At 38.9% G+C, this 19717-nt stretch overlaps 3 protein-coding genes across 10 annotated transcripts in view; all 3 read right to left on the bottom strand.

Moving 5' to 3' along the window:
• Positions 1-1507, bottom strand: part of LOC105185714 (RNA/RNP complex-1-interacting phosphatase) — a 52920-nt gene extending 51413 nt beyond the window's left edge. For both annotated transcript variants that reach the window (XM_011145411.3, XM_019842611.2), the window contains exons 1-2: positions 1485-1507; positions 807-882 (exon numbers count right to left, since the gene is read on the bottom strand). In XM_011145411.3, the coding sequence (XP_011143713.1) occupies positions 807-882; positions 1485-1507 (99 nt within the window). The remainder of the gene's footprint in view (positions 1-806; positions 883-1484) is intronic.
• Positions 1508-2819: 1312 nt separating this feature from the next.
• On the bottom strand, positions 2820-8506 carry LOC105185715 (protein DPCD). Of its 2 annotated transcripts, XM_025303666.1 has the most exons (6): positions 8490-8506; positions 4330-4391; positions 4140-4260; positions 3435-3634; positions 3093-3326; positions 2820-3013 (listed from the first exon to the last, which is right to left on the bottom strand). In XM_025303666.1, the coding sequence occupies exons 3-6, from the start codon at positions 4201-4203 to the stop codon at positions 2906-2908; spliced, it is 606 nt and encodes a 201-aa protein (XP_025159451.1). In that variant the 5' UTR covers positions 4204-4260; positions 4330-4391; positions 8490-8506; the 3' UTR covers positions 2820-2905. The 2 variants fall into 2 exon arrangements, with proteins under 2 accessions (XP_025159451.1, XP_011143714.1); XM_011145412.3 differs by lacking the exons at positions 4330-4391; positions 8490-8506 and having other exon boundaries at positions 4140-4323.
• A 4088-nt stretch (positions 8507-12594) lies between these two features.
• cnc (NFE2 like bZIP transcription factor cap-n-collar) overlaps positions 12595-19717 on the bottom strand; it is a 111286-nt gene continuing 104163 nt past the window's right edge. For all 6 annotated transcript variants that reach the window (XM_025303657.1, XM_011145414.3, XM_011145415.3 and 3 more), the window contains exons 8-13: positions 15987-16278; positions 15486-15634; positions 15199-15375; positions 14984-15082; positions 14513-14877; positions 12595-14325 (exon numbers count right to left, since the gene is read on the bottom strand). In XM_025303657.1, the coding sequence (XP_025159442.1) occupies positions 14158-14325; positions 14513-14877; positions 14984-15082; positions 15199-15375; positions 15486-15634; positions 15987-16278 (1250 nt within the window). In that variant the 3' untranslated portion in view covers positions 12595-14157. The remainder of the gene's footprint in view (positions 14326-14512; positions 14878-14983; positions 15083-15198; positions 15376-15485; positions 15635-15986; positions 16279-19717) is intronic.

The following is a 19717-nucleotide window of genomic DNA, read 5'->3' as shown; positions in this document are numbered from 1 at the left end:
TGAGAAGTGGATATATTTCGAGAATCCCAAACGCAAAAAATCGTGGCTTTCACCTGGCGAAGCATCAACATCGATGGCACGGCCAAATCGCTTCGGAAAGAAGACAATGCTCTGCGTTTGGTGCGACCACAAAAGAATCGTGTATTATGAGCTGCTGAAACCGGGCGACACTGTCAATGGGCATCGCTACTGACAACAACTAATTAATTTGAACCATGCATTGCTCGAGAAACGGTCAGAATGGAACGAGTGATATTGCAGCACGACAACGCTCCGTGCCATCGCACTTCCATCGTCCAGGACATCATCAAAATGCTAAAATGGGGATCTGCTACCGCATCCGTCGTATTCGCCAGACCTGGTCCCTTCCGATTATCACTTGTTCCGGTCGATGGTGCATGGCTTGACTGGACAACACTTGGCTAATTTCGAAGAAGTGCAAAATTGGTTGGATGAATGGTTTCGGTCCAAAGACGCGTCGTTTTATCGTCGCGGTATTCATGTATTGCCAGAGAGATGGCAAAAATGTGTAGCTAGCGAGGGACGATACTTTGAATAAACCATTTTTTGTATTTCTCTTGAAATTTTCCATTTTTCATTGATCAAAAAAACCCGGAAACTTAGTTGCGCACCTAGTACATAAACATCTGTCGACCTTGTTATTTTCATCGATTCGCTTTACATAACCTCACATTGCGCTATTCGTAGTAGAACGCTCACGTTCGTAGCTCCGAGTTGAGAAGAAGCTCAAGAATGCGCGGAACGAATTGGAGTGGCGAATTATTTGAGAAAATAAATTTACTCACGTCTTTAAGCGGAACCTTGAATGCCAAGATTCGGGTACCCTTGATCACATCACCAACGGGTTTGTATTCCAGCCATCTGTAAGCATACAAAAACGACTGCAATTACAAAATTGAGGGCAAAAGTAGAAAGCACAAGAAGGGAAGAAACAAGGAGGGAGCAATAAACAGACCTGATATTTCGGGAAAATCAACGTTAATTCCGCGAAAACAATGAAACTCAGCGGACGATAAACAATGTGAAAAACTTACCACGTGTGACTGAGAATTAGCATTCGTTAAACTACAATTCAAATTTCATTAATTCGTCAGATTAAGACATACAACACCATCTGTGAGAAATGGCGGGAAATAAAGTGTGGGATGCATGCTCGATCGGTCAGCTGTTCGAGGAATAGCGTCCCCGATGCTATCGTAATTAACAAAATTTTATCACTATCCCTAATAGGAGAATAAACTAGAATTACAGCCCAATTATCGAACGGACAAATACATATGAGCATTTTATTCCTTCTATTTCTATTTATATCGTCACGATATGTGTTTCAAGTCAGGGAAAATCGACACACAACATAACCTCTCTACAATGTGATTGCACTTGCGAACGCGTAAGCAAGCGATTCTAACTACTGTAAAACATCCAACGATCTCCGCCGTGTAGCGGAATAAAAAACCCCTCACCTGTCCGGCACTAAATTCGCCATATTTGCCGCTCACTCACAAATCTTCCCGCGAAAGTAACCGCATAACACCGAAACGCAATACCACTATCATTGCGCGATACATACACGTAGCAGAAGCAGCAGTGAACGCACTCGCGTAGTACGCGGCGCAGCGCGATTGATCGATCTCTCGACTTCCATGCGTATATTAGCGGCATATTGAAGTCGATATAGAAATCCATCGAGCTCCGATCCGATATTTAGTAAATTCATTAGTGATGTCTAAACCAGTATGCAGGATACTTACCTTTGAGGGAAAAAGTCGTATGAAATTAATATTAATTGTATGGATAGTGGCCGTGTTCCAAAATTCACTGCCAGCGCTGAAAATTTATAATTTGCGTGACACAAACTATATGTTTTCAGTACTGGCAGTGAATTTTGGAACACGGTCAATATAAGGTAGCCCAAAAAAGTCACTAGACTAGATTTAAAATTCGAATAGGTTTCTACAATTAATTAATTTCAAAATTTTTCTTTCAATTTATTAGAGTATAATTTTTGGAAATTAATTATGGAGCAATTCACGACTGCGCAATGTGTGAAAATAATCGAATTTTATCTACGAAATTAACGATCAATTGTGCTAACACACACACATACATATATATATATCTCAATGCTTTGTTGTACATGCTGAATGTTGTCCTGTGACCTCCCTGAACATCGCCTCCCAGCACATGGTAAATCACTCACAGACCCCTGTATCTCAAACCGCCGAAATAAGTTAAGTATCGCTTGTTTAGATGATTTTTCTCTGACCCCAAAATGACGAGTGTAAACTCTCTGCATTAGCACAATTTATCGTTGATTTTGTAGATAAAATTCGATTATTTTCACATGTTGCACAATCGTGAATTCCTCCTTAATTTAATTTCCAAGAATCACACTAATAAACTGAAAGAAAAATTTTGAAGTTAATTAATTAATAAAAGCCTATTCGAATTTTAAATCGTCTAGTGACTTTTGGGCCATCCTGTATATATACATATCTTCATGTGGGGCAACTTCAGAATCTCACATAAAATGAGTCGTACACAGGAAAAATTAATATTGAGAAAAACACTTATTCAGTAGTTACTTGGAATACATTTTTTTTCTCCCCATATTTTCTCAATCAAGTTGTTGGTAACAATGCATAAAAAATATTTTTTTAGTCATTTGTTGGTAATTATTTTATTAAAAATTACATTGCTAATCATAAACATCCGTTATTCAATATCAATTAAATCAATAAAAATAATTACAGATATGTAATTATTCATCACATGTACTAGTATGTACAAATTAATTATATAATAATTAATAATAAATAATTCAAGTATACGCTTAGTCAAAATAGAATCTAGCAATATCTTTCTTCTTATTAACTTCTTTTTGTTAACTTACTGGACATTGCATTTGATCATTTTCAGTTGTTGTTCTCAACTTCAAAACATCTGCTAATATTAAATTTTCCACGTCGAGAAGTTTAGCAGGCTTCTTGTACTAAAACAAAAGAAAGTGATATAAATATGATATAAACATGCATAGTCACCAAATGCAGAGAACTATTTTTGTTTCTTACCATTATAATTAAAGTATTCAAGTAATGCTTGAACGTTATATTATCTTGTTCTGGTTTTAATCCAATCCGTTTGAGATCTGGAACCTCTAACTTCTTGAAGTATTTTTTGTTGCTTGTACGCACAGTTATTGTGCCATCTTCTTCTGCAGTAACAGAATATACATCTTTAGGATATGATAAATTTCTAATCCGCCATTCTAGTGAATGTTTTGTTATCCTTCTTACAACAACTGGCTGTAACAACATGATATATATATATATATATTCTGCTTATTAAATATTGTTTCCTAGTAGAAGATATATTTTATCAAACAGGAATTATATTGATAGAAAGTAACATACCGTATTTGAACTTTCTCGTATTTCATATGCTTCATTCTGTTCTATAACATCAGGCTCTCCAATTTCAATGGACCAACCATTTACTTTCCCAAAGTTATTTCTTCTCCTCCATGCTCTCCGTACTACTACATTTGTATCTATATTATATTCTTCAACCATTTCTTGTTTATTTTGCAACAAGTAATGAACTTTTCTTTTACCTGTATGTAGAACATGATAAAATTAACAGAATATTCTACATATTCTACATATTAAAGTATTCTACATATTAAACAAAACAATTCTTACAGAATTCTATTGTTTTATTTTAATATAGATAATAAGATTTAATATTGTAACAATTACACTGTTCTCAAAAAAGCATATAATCCTAAATATTATGTTCTAAATATTGTAAAAATAATTTAAGAATATAACAAATATATTTAATTAAATAAAAATAATAGTGAGGAACTTATATTGAGGTACTTAGAAAGACATGTAATCATGATACATAGTTCAACTTGTAACTTTGTATAACATATAGATAATCTAGTAAATCTATTATTGATCAAACATTTAGAGGTTAGGGAAAGATCGTACATAAAAATATAAAATTAAAAATCGTAAAAAATTATAAACTTAACAGAGGCTATTTAAGTATTATTATTAATGATCATTAAATATAATTAGGCATATCATACACAAGTCATTAATTATCTTTACCATCTTGAATAATTGCAGTTTTCTGCGCATTTTGAAGAGTCGTCAGCCAGGATTCAGGAAACATCTTGTACAAATTCAGTGAAAGGAAATATTTCCTTCCCTGTTATATATCGTTGTGAGACTGTAACAGACAAAAGAAGACTGAATTGAACTGAATAACAGAATGAATAAAAGCATAGACATAGTATACCTAGATTGCACGTTCTCCCAAATTTTGAAGATGAGTAGAGCTGCCGTGGAAAAGGATGCACTCTACAAATTATTTCATTGGCTAGGGGGTACCTGAAACTGAACTTAAGGCTGCGTTCCGAAATTCACTGCCAGTACTGAAAATACATAGTTTATGTCACGTATACTATAGATTTTCAGTGCTGGCAGTGAATATCGGAAGGCAGTCTGAAGGCCATATTCATAGTCCGGTCTTATATTTAAGATCGTCTTAAGTTCATCTTCAGATGTTGTACAGATCATTTCATTGGCTACAGAATATCTGAATGTGAACTCAAGACGGTCTTAAATATAAGATCCGACTATGAATACGGCCCTAAGACAGTCTTAAATATAAAGATGATTGGTCCGTTTCTTACTACTTATACTTTCAACTTTATTCTTGCAGCCATTGTAGACGGCCCTTAAGACCTGACTACGGCCAGTATTCATAATCGGATCTTATATTTAAGCCCGTCTTAAATTTATTTTCAAATGCTGTACAAATCATTTTATTGGCTATGGAGTATCTGAAAGTAAACTTAAGACGGTCTTAAAAATAAGGCCTGGTCTACAATACATGTCGTAAGTTGTAAGTCGTAAGAATTGGCGAATCACAGTCGATTATTACAAAAATAATCGACTATAATTGGCCTGTTCTTACGGCTTACAACACATATTGTAGATCAGGCCTAAGAACTGACTATGAATACCGGCCTATGAATACTGACAACGAAAACTGACTATGAATAAGAAGCTGCGTTCCGAAAATCACTGCCAATACTGAAAATATATTTGGTCTGTTCTTTTTAGCTGCACTGCGGAACTAGTGCAATAAGTTAAGGCCTTTGCACGTAGAAAATCTGTAACTGCAACCGTAAGATCGTAAGAAAACTGACCAATCACAGTCGATTGTTCTCCTTGCACTAGAGAAATAATCGACTGAGATTGGTCAGTTTTCTTGCGGCCTTACGTTTACGGTTAAATTCTTTTACGTGCAACAACTTTTAGAGTGAAACAACTATATTTTTTTCATTTTAACTTATTGCACCAGTTCACAGTTAAACAGTGCCGTTAAAAAGAACAGACCAATTGTGTCACGTAAACTATAGAATTTCAGTGTTAGCAGTGAATATCGGAATGCAGCCAGAGTGAATTTCTTGGAAACATAAACATGGCGCCATCTTAAGCCAGCGGCACTTCGTGCTGGATTGCTTGCTGGATGAAAATACTGCGTTCTGATTGGTGCATTTTCATCCATCTTCAGAAATGTACCAATCAGAATGCAGTATTTTCATCTAGCAAGCAATCCAGGACGAAAACAAGCACCGTGTGCCGCTGGCTTTAAGCCCGTGTCACACTACGGATTGAAGATCAAGGATTGCGGATTGAAGATTGAAATTTGACCAATCGGAAAAAAGTAAATCAAAACCGAAGTTCGTCGATTTGTCGAAATCTAATCTTCAATCCGCAATCCTTGATCTTCAATCCGTAGTGTGACACGGACTTTACAGTGTCACTAAAGGCTCATCTATAATGGCTGCAAGAATAAAGTTGTAAGTGTAAGCAGTAAGAAATGAACCAACCACCGTCGATTATTATAAGTATAATCGACTGTGGTTGGTTCGTTTCTTACCGCTTACAACCTTATTCTTCCAGCCATTGTAGATGGGTCTTCAAGAACCATTATGCTCGTACATATGGTCGAGTACGTGTATTTTTATCAAATCGATTCTGGAATCTCGAATGAACGATTTCTCGGTTTCTCTCGCAATATGAATTTTTAACTTCAAACTTTCCACTATAACCCGTTACAATTTTTAATGAAGAATCTAGTTGTAAAGCACTCAGGTGTAATGAAATAATCCGATTCGGGCTTCGGTCGAAGAACACAAAAAAGATACACAGCAAAAATTTATGTAATAAGATGTAAACAGTAAGCAAATCATAGGTGAGAAAATAAGCGATAACTATATTTACGCCTTTCACTATGCCTAACAGATTTACTTACTGTTTATATATTGCTCCATAGGTTACATAATTTGCCACTTATATAAGTGGCATATAATTTGCACTTATATAAGTGCAAAATAACGCAACCAACTTTCAGACTGTCAACACATATTATAGAAAAACAGAATATAAAAACCAGGTCCGTCTAGAAACATAGTGATCAATGGCTGCATTCAGCAAACTCAACAGTTGGACATCATTACTAGATTTTCCACTGAATCTCGCTCCTGATTGGTAAGTACTTCTGGGTCTATGAAGAATCTAAAAGAATGCTCCAATCACAGACAATAATCACTAAGCGCTCTCTCATCACTTTGTTCTACTGAACGCGGCCAATATAAACGGTAATCAATATTGAACGGAAATCAATATAGTAAAAATAATATGTACGAGCGTTCGTGCATAATTCACACAAGAATTTTAATAATGAAAAATCACCGCATACAAGTGAAAATTATTATACATAATGTTCTATTCAAGAGTCGAAATAATGAAAATCACATCGAGAGTTGCAATTACACGTTATGAAGATATAGGCCACGAAAAATTAAAAAGCAACAGGCTCCGAAATGACTTGTTACGAAATATTAATTATCGAAATATGGATAATAAGGTTTTAATCTAGATCCAAATAAGAAAGACCCTCACAAATTACAACAAGGTACGCCTATTAGGTATTGAGAAATTAAAGCCGATAGGTCAAGACCGATCGATGTGAAAATAACGTGTCACCGAGCTATAAGCTACAAAATTATTTGCTATAAAATATTAATTTAGGTTCGAAATAAGACTGATCCGTGCAAACCGCATTGAGCTGTGATCACGCGTTTCGGAATTATAAGCCACGTAAAATGGAAAAGTGACAGGCACGGAAATGACCAGTCATGAAATATGAAATATCGAAATATGGATAATAAAATTTTAATCTAGGCCCAAAGTAAGAAAGATCCTCACAAATTATAACAAAGTGCGGCTATTCGTTATTGAGAAATTAAAGCAGAAAGTTCAAGGATGATCGATGCGAAATTAACGTGTCACCATATATAAGCTGCAAAATTATTTGTTATAAGACATTAATCTAGGTTCGAAATAAGATTGATCCCTGCAAGCCGCATCGAGCTGTGATCACGCGTTTCGGAGTTGGAGACCACGAAAGACTGAGAAGTGACAGGCTCACAAATGACCTCTATTAAGTCAGCCCTCTCCCACAGCGAAAATAAAAAATCTATTAAGTATAAAATTAAGTGCTAATTAGGTCCTAAAATCCCGAATTTGGTGCTCGCGTGGTTTAGCATAAAAAAATAAAATAATGGAGGAGGGTAGTTTAACGTTAACTCAGCCGCCCCCAAATAAAAGAACATACAACCAATACGTAAAATCGAAAACAAATGTCAAAATTGGGTGCTAATTAAGTGCTCCAGGAAGAAACAAGTAACAGATATTAAAGATGTAACGCCGCTCAAAAGCTATAACAAAATAAATATATCATCACAAGGATGACTGTCCAAGAGAGAATATTATAAAATTAGGTGCTCTCTTAATTTTGCACCTAATAGATTTTTTATTTTCGCTGTGAGAGGGGCTAATTTAATAGAGGTTTTGAATTCGTGTGAAGCAAGCGAGAGTTGTTGTCATATCGTATAAATGAACATGGTGCAATGACCGTGTTCGAAAAGCAAAGTGCAGTCTTGAAGTCAGGCTCAACATCATCTCCGACACGCCAGTTTCCACGATCGACGCATTGGAAGGAAACGCTTCGAGTTCCAGGAATTGGCGAGTTGGAAGGTGGATGCTTGGGTTAGGTTCTAAGAACTGTAGAGACTTGGAAGAGACTTGGAGTGATGTTTTCGGGCGTTTAAACAGAACATAATGCTTCTTTCGGCCACTCAGAACGGGCTAATAATATACAAATCTGATAAACGGTTATGAATGGAAATATAAAAAAATATTGAATAGGTTGTTACGCATTGGACGAGATTTTAATTGAGATTTTGGATGAGAATTTAATGTCGTTTCACAACGACGTTAGTTTAACTCGTCGATCTTTCCAGCGTCAGAATAAAAGAAGGCGACCCCACGATACGTCTAATTCCTAATTGTTGCAACACAGCTAATGTAAAATAAACTTACATCTCAATGATTCCTAATGATCCTCTTTGCAAAATATATCCTCGGGCACTTAATACGTATTTTTCACAACCATAAAATTTAACTTCGCACAACAGGCCATTTTTCACAACACTTGATCACTTGAAACTTTATCACAAAACTTAACCAAGCACATTTGATTTTGACGCTCGCGACGATATTTTACGATGCGCGAGACTTTTTCGGAGAATCGAAAACATAAAAGGCTACGGTTTGAACTTCAAAGTAATATTACGCGACAAATATGCGGAATTTCGCTATTCATGCGATATTCTCGACTGCTTGGTTTCGCTTCAATTCAATTTCGACGGTGATTTAAGGTAATTGTTCCTCAAAATAAAAGTCATGCTACAACGCTGAAATTTTGTACAAAATTAATGTTTATATTAACAAGTTACTTTGCGAAATCTTGGCTAAATTGACCACCTAGTTTACGAGAAATATGCAATCAAACTTCGCCATTTTTGTCTAAAATTTCAATTCATTTATGCATGCTTCTTTGCAAATGAAACGACTTTTTTCACAAACTGATGGCATTAGTTTGCAGAAAACTAATTTTTATAGTGATATAACTTAAATAGAGGCTAAACAATTCTTTAAATTGCCTATTTTGTACTATTCTTTAACATTTTTTATTCTGACGTATGAGGAAAAAAATACTTTCAATGACCACTGCATCACAAGGAGTCATGATAAATATCTCATATTCTAGACAAAACAAGTTAAACCCTTTAAGAAACACATATTTTTTTTTTTAAAAGCTTGTCCACATAGTTATTGTCTAATAATCATCCAAAAATCGAAATATCGTCATTGTTTACATTTTCATAGCAGCTGACGGGAGAAAGCGATAGACGTGGCAACGCCTCTGTGCTGACAAATTACGGTGAAGATTGAATGTAATCCTTTTTTTGTTTCGTTCACAATATTATTCTCTAAAGATAAAGTACCTTTACAGCTATGGCACTTGAGATTCTTCCCTAAAGCTTGTATTCTCTAAAGATAATTGTGCTGACAAATTACGGTGAAGATTGAATGTAATCCTTTTTTTGTTTCGTTCACAATATTATTCTCTAAAGATAAAGTACCTTTACAGCTATGGCACTTGAGATTCTTCCCTAAAGCTTGTATATTGACAATTCGATTTCCAACATAAGAGGGTTTTGTCGATGCACATGCATTTTGCTGATCTCGCGTAGCATTGAAACTATCACTACGACATTCTTGCCATCGCTTAGAATTAGCTTCTCCTTTTAGCACCTTTTCCCTTCGTCGTATTTCTTGTTTTTTCATAAACCTACCTTTAAATCGCGATTTGTCTGACGACATTTCTGTATGCACCTACATACGCGCTGCGTGGTTATGTTATAGGTTATACTGGTCGTGTTGTTGCTGAGCGAACAGCTATGATAATGCAACATTGCCACTCGTTCTCTCTCGCATTCAACTACGTGGTACATGCGATTGATATATTTCAATATTTATTTTTCTTTTTTATTAATATACCGTAGTAATGCGGTACAACTTCATGTTAATTATTTACTCGATTTTTAGTATAAGAAAAGATACATATTTTTATATTTCTTTTTTGTACTTTATGTTGACTTCCTCAGTTGGGGAATAACTACCTTAATGCTGCTTCGCCGTAACAAACACACGAAACTAATTTTCGGTACTTAAGACAAAACAATACACGTGCGCGAGATTCACTTTTGGCAATTCGAAATCACGGCGAATTGCTCGAACGGTTTTTCGAATCCGTAGAGTTACAATTCGTTAGATTGGTATTGCAACGGTCAAGATTTTCAATTGTAAGTAGCTCCGGGAACTTTTTTTTTTTAGTCACGCAGGGGAAATCCTCATAGATACCCCCGCCTCATGGGGAGGGCGGCGGTTATGTCGGACTTCTACCGACTAAAACCCCTGCGGGGTGCTTAGGGGGTGGGGGGAGCCAGGGGAACTACGCCTGCATTCCCTCCCCGAAGCTCCGGGAACAGGTACCACTCGCGTATTAACCAATCACAACGTTCCATTCCGTTAGGTCCGCCATGATAGAAAAAGATTTACGAAACTTCCCTCGGCACTTCCGACGAATAGTATCCACTTTCAGCATTTATTTAACGATGCTATATCATACTTTGATGTTTTGAGCGATAATTCACGCGCGAAACTCGATCGGCGAGTCGGACTTGTAAAGTCCAACGTTGTCTAGTCGTGTTAACATTGGTTGCGTTCAAAAAACAAAGCGCTCATTGAGCGCTTAGTAACTATTGGTCCTTACTGTTAGATCCTTACATTCAGACCAATAACGTTGACGAATTACTCAACCGTTGTGTAACCGTTGTGTTTTTTGAACGCAGCCATTGTCGAGCCGCCGTTACGATGACGAACGCGACAACTTTAATCGGCGATCCGGCGATAACTCACTCCACGGGATCTTCACTTCTCGCGATCATGTAACGATATTGCCGCGCGAAACTCACATTCGGCATTCCCGATAACGATGACTGAGCCGCGAAGGCTTAGTTACGAGAAGCCAAAATCACGTCGGAAAATCGTGGGAAACGGTTCTTCGCACGCAACACTTTCCCGCAGCCCGCAACACAACTGATGAACTCATGAACGTACAGCGCCGCGGTTGGGATATTCGAAAATAGCTGAACCAACCAATCACGGGGTGCGTTCCGTTTCACGCATATGCGCGCATTTATTTATAGTTTATGTCACGTATACTATAAAAAATACGCGCATATGCGTGAAACGGAACGCACCCACGGTGATCCGTTCCATGCGCGAGCTGGCGCCACTTTCAAATCTGAGACACATGAATGCTCGTAACGATTATGATACTTGAAATATTAACGGTATTGTCAAAGCAAAAGTACTAATTTTTCAACGTTATCGGAAAATCAGATCATCAAGACACTCATTGTATGATTATATTCATCTTCAAATTTCTCAACACGATTATTTTTATATCATTAGCTGACCTAATTGCAATAGCCAGCATTCTGACTAAAATCTGCGATCTTCTCTTGTCATCTACATCACTGACAAATAATGTTCAATACACAAATAATTATTAATTAAATTAAATGAAAGGGGAGAATAATTGTGTGCAAATCAGTACGATACTTTTCCCAGAGGTTTTTATTCAGCTTTATTTATACAATATAGAAATTTAATGACAGAAGGAGATCTTGACTGCGATTAGATGGACTTGCAAGCTTGTGCAAATCCAAATTATGTTTGTACAGTAGACGAACAGAGTTCTTATAAATTAGTCTTTTAGAAAGGTTTGCCGATACTGAGATCTCCGCTCGCTAAGTACAATACGTAAAAGGCATCCTACACCCAATAGTATGAATACAATCGCGTATGTAAATGTTAATAAGGAGCTGATTATTAATAATTGCCGACATAAACTGCATTTTCGTTCGATTTCTTTTATAACATTATAACATATATTTTTATTATTACTCTTCGTGTATATGTATTTATATATACAAGTACATATACATAAATACATACATTTATCTTTCATTTATATATATATATATATATATATATATAAGTATATATTTGTATATATATATATATAATGTATATAATATTTATAGAAAATTATACTAGCTACATTAATATATACATAAAAAGGCAAATGTGAAATACCTGAACATTTCTCATTTTTTTTATTTTATAAAAATATGTGATTTTATATTACGTTTGTTCGTATTTCAACGAATGCTATTCTTAATATTGTAGCATTACAGCTCGTCGCAGTAAATGTATTCACATACTTGCATTATTTTCTATATTGTATCAGCGTACACGTATACTGGTGCTATTTCAGTACACGTGTACGTTAATACATCATATTAATATATATATTACAAGGTGTTGCCTGCGTGATTTATCTGAACAGAGTGAAATTTCAGTGTCCGTTTAAGCAGCACTCTACATGGAACACAAAATGGTTCGGAGATTAGTTACTGCAAGTTCGCTGTATCCCATCAAATGTCTCAATCATTTGCCTTTTGTTTGCACCTTCTACTTCTCCCTCAATTAAATGCAATTACAATTTTGCATTATACATTCACGACGCTACCGCTCTCGGAACTTTAAGCGCTTCAAAAAACGATATACATATTCTCTAAGATCATAACGCAACAAGGTTATTTAATAGTACATATGCGCGTGTGTTTTTCCGTGCTTGTCCCATATCGCGATGACACGTGTGCGACGTGTTTACTCAGCATCTCGCCCGCTGCAGCTCAGTTTTTGGCTCGGGGCGGGGCATGAGTGTGTCATAATTTTGGTAATTAAGTATACTTCTAGCAATAATCGCAATCGATAGATTGAAATCATTGGATAGGTACGTTTCAATGGAATCGTCGCATTCCTATATATATATATATATATATATATATATATATATATATATCGTATGCATAGATAGAAACAATTACATCGAAACGTCATGAAAATACCTTTCTCTCTCACAAATATAAAAAAAAGGAAGAAAAAGAAAGTATGAGCCTTGTAAATTTATAGCGTATCACTGCACGTATATCAGAGCTACACGTTTACGTACATGCACTTCAAGAAGTTAACAAGCGTATTTTACGTATGAAGCAGGAAGAGTAGTATTGGAATAAGAGATTAATTTAGAATTGCTTCAATTACGGTGACATAACAGTTCTCGTGCGTCATTCAACGACATAATACCCGCGTCAATGTCATTTGCGTGTTGACAGTTGTAAATTTCTCTCAACATCGCAGACAAGTAGTGACCGGTTTCAACCGGGTCACAAAGAAAGCCCGCGAAAATGGTTAAATTTATTCCATTACCATTTCACATAAATACATATCGCTATGTAAGGCCAGTATAAAAACTCAAAATATATGTTTGGCATCGCTCCGTGTAACTTAAAAGATAAAAAATTTCCAAGCGCTCGGTTATTCGTAATTTCCTTTATTGACGAGTCGAAGGAAATGCATCATGAGTGTAACATCGTTATCCAACTGCGTAATACAAAAGCCTTTGATTATGAAAACAAAAAGGGAGTGCGCACACGGAGAATAAGATGGTTCTTCGGAAATAAAAGTATATTGAGATAAATGACCCACAAATAACTGAAAACTGTAGTATCACTTTGGAAAAAAAGAAAGAAAAAAAACCACCATTAGGAAAAATGCTAATCCTACCCCTTCTGTTGCTACTAAAATTCCTAAATATGTTGCTGGAAAAATTTAGTTGCTGGAAATTTGCGTAGCAGCGACTCGTACGTGAATTTTCGTGAACTCGTACGTCAAAGAATTTTCGTTGTTTGTTCGGACACAGTGCGAAATACGTCAAGTGTGTCCCCAGTCATGAGTTCTATTCGATAAGAATTATGCATGATGAAGTCAGTTAATGCGTACGATCCTTGCCTCCGACCGATCTGCCTGGGCAAATATTCGCGAATGTAGTATAACGATTCCGAGTGTGTATTCGTAAATGTATCGATGTGTATTTTATTATACGCCCAACACCGGTGTCCCCGGCACCGTGTTCGCTCCCACTGCGCTTCGGACGCACGTGCTCCGTCCAAGAATGACGTAAGTTCTCTGATAACCAATCACGTTGGTATACGATCCTTTGACAGTTTCATTCCTTGTGCTCAGGATCGGGTTTCGTCTTCGGCTCCATCGAAGATTGCCGAGATTGATGAGGGTTCGTCTGATTTCTGCGAACCAGCAGAATGTTGCCATCCACGGACTGTTGAAGACTGTACTCGTACGGATGGTACTGATTACCGTCTGGATCTCGTAGAGACTGAAATGTAACCATTGCAGTTTTTTTTTTTTTTTCATTGTAACACTACATTTAACAATATTTTGTTGGGAAATAATAGTCAAAGTCAAATTGATCATTACGAAAGAATTATGTCAAGCGTTAGGATTTTATTTCAAGACCAAGTATATTCGGACCAAAGAGAAATAAGGTTTGAGAGAATATCAACCTGGAAAATGTGACGATAAAGTTGGCTAAACTTGTCCTTCACTCGCTGTATCTCCAAGCGCATACTATCACGATCGCGTATAAGCAACATCTTGCGATCTCGCATTCCCTTCACTTCATCGGCTAGACTTAGGATCTGATCCAATTTGCGTTTGCGACAATTCTGCGCGGCGACCTTATTCTTGCCGCGTCTTCTAATGTCGCGTATTAGGGATAATTGGGCCTCGCTAAGATCGTATTTACTGAGACGTTCGTTAAACTCATCCATGGGAAGGTTGATGATGTCACTCACTGCGATCGGCACGCTCAATGCTCTTGCTCTTTTTTCGTCTCTCGTTAGATGCTCCTCTGCTTCGCTTTTGCGGACTGAAATTTGCGTAAATTAGCAGCGTGCGACATACATAACGTACGTCTTTTCTTTCAAAGTATTATTATGAACGAGATCTAAATGAATGCTCGTAGAGAATGTTACCTTTCTTGTCGCGCGAAATAGGACGTTGAAGGGATCCCGAACTCTCGGCAGGCAAGTGATAGGTATGATTATGATGAACATGTTCTATTGCAGATCGCCCTAAAAGCATAAAAAAAGGAAGTCAAATTTCTAACTCGCGACGAGACTTCACATAGACTTCACATCTTGAATTCTGTCGCAACTTGGAAGAAGTTCTTCGCGCAAATTTCTCTTACCAGATTGATGACGGCTAAAGTCCACGCTACAACTATATTTCATTTCTGGCTGCGGGCCGGCTGCGCCCTCGATCGGTCCAGAATACGCGTTGCCTGGCGCACCCGCGCCAACCGTATGCGTGTCATATTCATATTTCATCGGAGTAATCGGATGTGCGGTAGCGCCCAAAGGTGAGCCTGGTAAGTAGTAGTTTCGCAATTAAAATTCTTCATGCTGTGTCATCATCCCGCGGTGATGACATCACCGCGAGGAGATCGCGATCGGCATGTTATTTCTGAATTCTTACAAGTGCCTTGCTCCTGGAAATATCGCTTGGCGAACATTTGATGTTTCTTCTGTGCGACCGGCGCGACGGTTCGTTCCGTTTGACATCTCGGTGAACCAGCATTCCTTCCGGAGACCGAATAGCTACAGTCGTACGGCATGCGATACTTGCTGTAAAACGCAAGTAATATTTAAAGAATCGTCAATAAACATCGCAGGACACATGTGTGTGTGTGGGAGGGGGGAGAGGGAGGGGGGAGGGGTTGTAACGCGCGTGGAATTCTATACATTTCCAGCCACTGACATGATGAAAATAAAGTGAGCAACGTTTATTCCACGACTCGAAGACAAAGAGAGCATTGTGCCTTTGAAAGCTGAACACGGCGTTTCTACACACTCACACACATCTCCTCGTCGTTTATCTCTCGGCCTAAGATTATTTATGATTCATTAAAAAACAAGAAAGAGGAAGGGGCGACTCCTAAGAGTCGACGACGGCGACAACGTTTCGGATATTAATTACCTCGCATAATCCATGCTGTAATGAGAGTCAGCCTGGGTATGGCTGGAATTGGATCCAGTTTCCATCCACTCGCCGTCCGAGAGGGACGGTACACGTTCGCTACCCATACTACTGACGGCGCTGTCGCTCGAAGCGTCCATCCTCTCGTCGGCTACGGCAGGTAGAGTCGTGACACCGGTAGCCGTCGAAGCTGTACCGCCGGCTGTTTGCACACCCGGTAGAGCGGTCGCGCCAGTGGTGGGTCCTGATGTATTGTTGTTGCCATTATCCAGCATGCGCATGGTATACATGCCTGAAACAGTTGGAAAAGATGCACATATATATCAGTATAATTCTAAAAGCTCGCACGTTCTTTTTTTACTTAAATAATATGAGTAATACGAAAATAGTATGAATATATTAAATAATATGAATAAATAAATACATCTAACAAGTAAGATGAATAATTATATTACTGCTGCATAATTTATTATATAAGTATATTTTTGTTTCGCTTATTGCATAATAAATACACATTCTCATAATAAATAGAAATTATAAATTAAAAATTGTAGTAATTTTCAATGTAGATGCATATCTCGTGGCTCTGAATGGCTATTAATGTATTACATCGAGGTCGCTCCACGATAATGCTCGTTGATGTTTGGTTCTACACTTTCGGCGTAATGTTTTCGCGTCCTTACGCTCCCGATGTAATCTCCGCTCTCTTTATCTCGCGCGAATACAACTCACAATCTTAGTGTATTCGCAAAACACGCATCTCGAAATAGGCTGTCGTCGTCTACATTTCGTGCGAAAACTCTTTGAGAACACAATGTTCTTCTCGCGAGTGTGTATGTGTGTGTATGTGTGTGTGTGTTTGCATAAAGTTTGATACGGCAGCAAGAAACTTTTCAGCGAGAAACGTGAACGCGATTTCCGATATGCCGCCGCTATTCGGACCTTTCGATACGGCAAACACTTCTTCACTTCACAAACATGACATTTGCCACAACCGGTTTTTGCACCGACGACTATTTACAACACGGTGCAAGCTTCGCGATTAGCAATATATATATATATATGCGCAATATACACGGTGCAATAGTCTCTTCGTTTAACGCGAAAATAAAGGAAATAAATTGACAGAAACGCTGAAAGATTTATCGCTAGGCAGCTTGCGCGCTCTCAGTCGCAATAATAATTACGAAAAATCACTTCTCGATGCAATAACTTTGCATGTCATTTAGCCCCCTTCCTGTCTTTTAATTGTTATTACATTAAATTCTTTCAGTATGCGTATGCGAGAATTTTTATCATCTAACGCGCGTTGGAACGATATTTACCACAAAGCTCGACGACAATCCAAGGTAATCCGGAATGCAGATGTATCATTGATTAAACATACCTATTAATATCAATCGCATTTAAAAACCTGAGATTGCGCAAAGATAAGACATTCAGAAGACGAGTGAATATACAAGAAAAATATGCGTGGCGCATGAGTCTCGTTATCAGCGGTGTATATCATACCATCGCAGCCAATATTGCGTGACTAGATCCGCGAGACGCGGTCACACGCGCCGTGTTATTCACTGACCTATTAATTTCCAAATTATTTTCAAGCGAACCAACGGTCTGCCGGACTGCACGGGGACTACAAGCACGCAGGTAAACGCAGATGTCAGTCAGTTTCGTCGACGACTATCCACCGACGCGCGGGACGACATCAATTTCTCCGGTAACATCGAGATCTTCGCGCCGCGATTTTCGGAGAGCGCAAAATCTACTTGCCGAACGTTCGCGCTCGCGTTTGCTCGACGAAACGAGGCGACGACTGCGCGCACAATTAACACACGCACCAGCCACATTTGCGAATGCTGTTTTCTTTCTTCGCGACGCAAGCGTAAAAACCGATAATTGCGGGATGCTCGTCCTAATCTTTATCTTTATTTTTCCTCGGCTGAATGTTTAAGTAACTCGTACAATGTACAACTCGCAGTGTGTGGTGTTGGTGCTTATCGGTGCGCGTGATTGAGTGGGCCTAGTAGATAAAAGTGACAAGTGCTTAATGTGCTATTTTTCGTTCATACTGAAATGTATATACGACACTCGCGACGAAGAGACACGCGCATCGACAAGTTTCTCTTTCTCTCTCCCATTGCCATTCTCTCTCGTTAACGCGCATAATACGCTTTCTTCTAATCCCGGCACGAGATGCGCGTCAAAGGTGCAACGATACGCTGACGTACTCAGAAGCAGTCCAACATGACCAAATGCCGTCAGACCTTATACGTGACAGTTCCCAGGCTTTGTCCTTATTAGTAATCTGTTTCGAGAAAGGAGGCGCGCCTGCCGCATTCGTTTGAATCCGCTCCTGCGCATTATGCGGTTAATAACGCGTGTGTCGTATTCACATTCGTCTCTAGGACTATGTTTGTATGAATAAATAAAAAGCGAGCGCTCGCGACCTTGCGAGGTGAGCCGTTGTGTGTTGCGTACGTGTATGTGTGTGTGTGTGTGTGTGTGTGTGTGTGTGTGTGTGTGTGTGTGTGTGTGTGTGTGTATGTGAAGTCTCACGAAACTTATTTTTTCCTTAAATCGATTTCGTTAATAAGAAAAAAAAAAAGATGTCGGCAGAATCAAACGAACGTGACTATAATGCACCGCGATGATGAATGAAAGCCTACAGTTTAAAAACGGGGAAATTTTTGATATTTCCTGGCATGGATTACGAAATTTTCTTGAGACAATATTTCGTCGTTATCATCGCGTTTTCACAACGAGCGAAAGAGATAGCACGTTTCCGTTTGTTTGAAAGCACGCGATAAGCAGCTCCTTAGAACCGCGAGCACTCGTCAGTCCGCAATTTTCCCCCCTCCCTGTTTTATCTTTGTCCTTCATGCGGAATCTCCCTTACGTATCCCCCGTGCACGCATTCATTACGGCCGACGTTATGGTCCAAGGCTTCTCGTTTAATACCTCACGCATTCGCGTAAGCAAACCCTTGACAATTCGCCGCGATGTTCACCGCCGCCGTCGCTGCTGACGAGAGGCAAACGAGAAGGCGCGATATCAATTTTGCTACTCGAGTTCCCCGCGTGTGCATCGCGAGTGCGCGATGCACAGCCCGTTGCGACATTATACAGCGCGAGCGCGAGTTATAAAACGGTCCCGCACAATTCTCAGCCGATCCGTACAGCGTAACGTCGCGCATGCAGGTACCGAATTATCATGACTCAGCACGACACCGAAGATACTGTTATCACATTATCGAACCGCGCGCTAAAGCCGAGCGCGAGCTGAATTCGCTGCCCGCATTATGTAACGCTTATTTTTGCTTCGAGCAAAAGCCTCGCGCGCGCGCGCACTTTAATTTAATTGCACGGCTGAGATGATCTCATTTGACGGCGCGCGCGACGACGCACGATCGGATATCTCCGATCGAGCTGTCATTGTGGACCTCGGCGGAACGTGTCGCGGCGGCGGCGGCGGCGGCGGCGGCGGCGGCGGCGATGACGCGGATCGTACGATCGGACTATGTAAATATGCGTATGCAACAACAACGTAGCCGCTATCGGCTCTGCTATCTCTCGTTCACGGGACGCCGATTGAGAGACGCTCTATTCTTGCGTATCTTCGCCCGACTTCCTGGTCGCGCGCGAGTCAGGGTCGATAAATACGCAATCGCGAAATGGAAATTCGAATGACATTGCATTTTTCACGGTTCATTTCCAGCGGCCGGATATCGC

This window comes from Harpegnathos saltator, unplaced genomic scaffold, assembly GCF_003227715.2.
Source record: "Harpegnathos saltator strain DR-91 unplaced genomic scaffold, Hsal_v8.6 scaffold56, whole genome shotgun sequence".
NCBI classification, from domain to species: Eukaryota; Metazoa; Arthropoda; class Insecta; order Hymenoptera; family Formicidae; genus Harpegnathos; species Harpegnathos saltator.
Note: the sequence above shows the minus strand (reverse complement) of the source record. Positions and strands in the feature narration are given on the sequence as shown.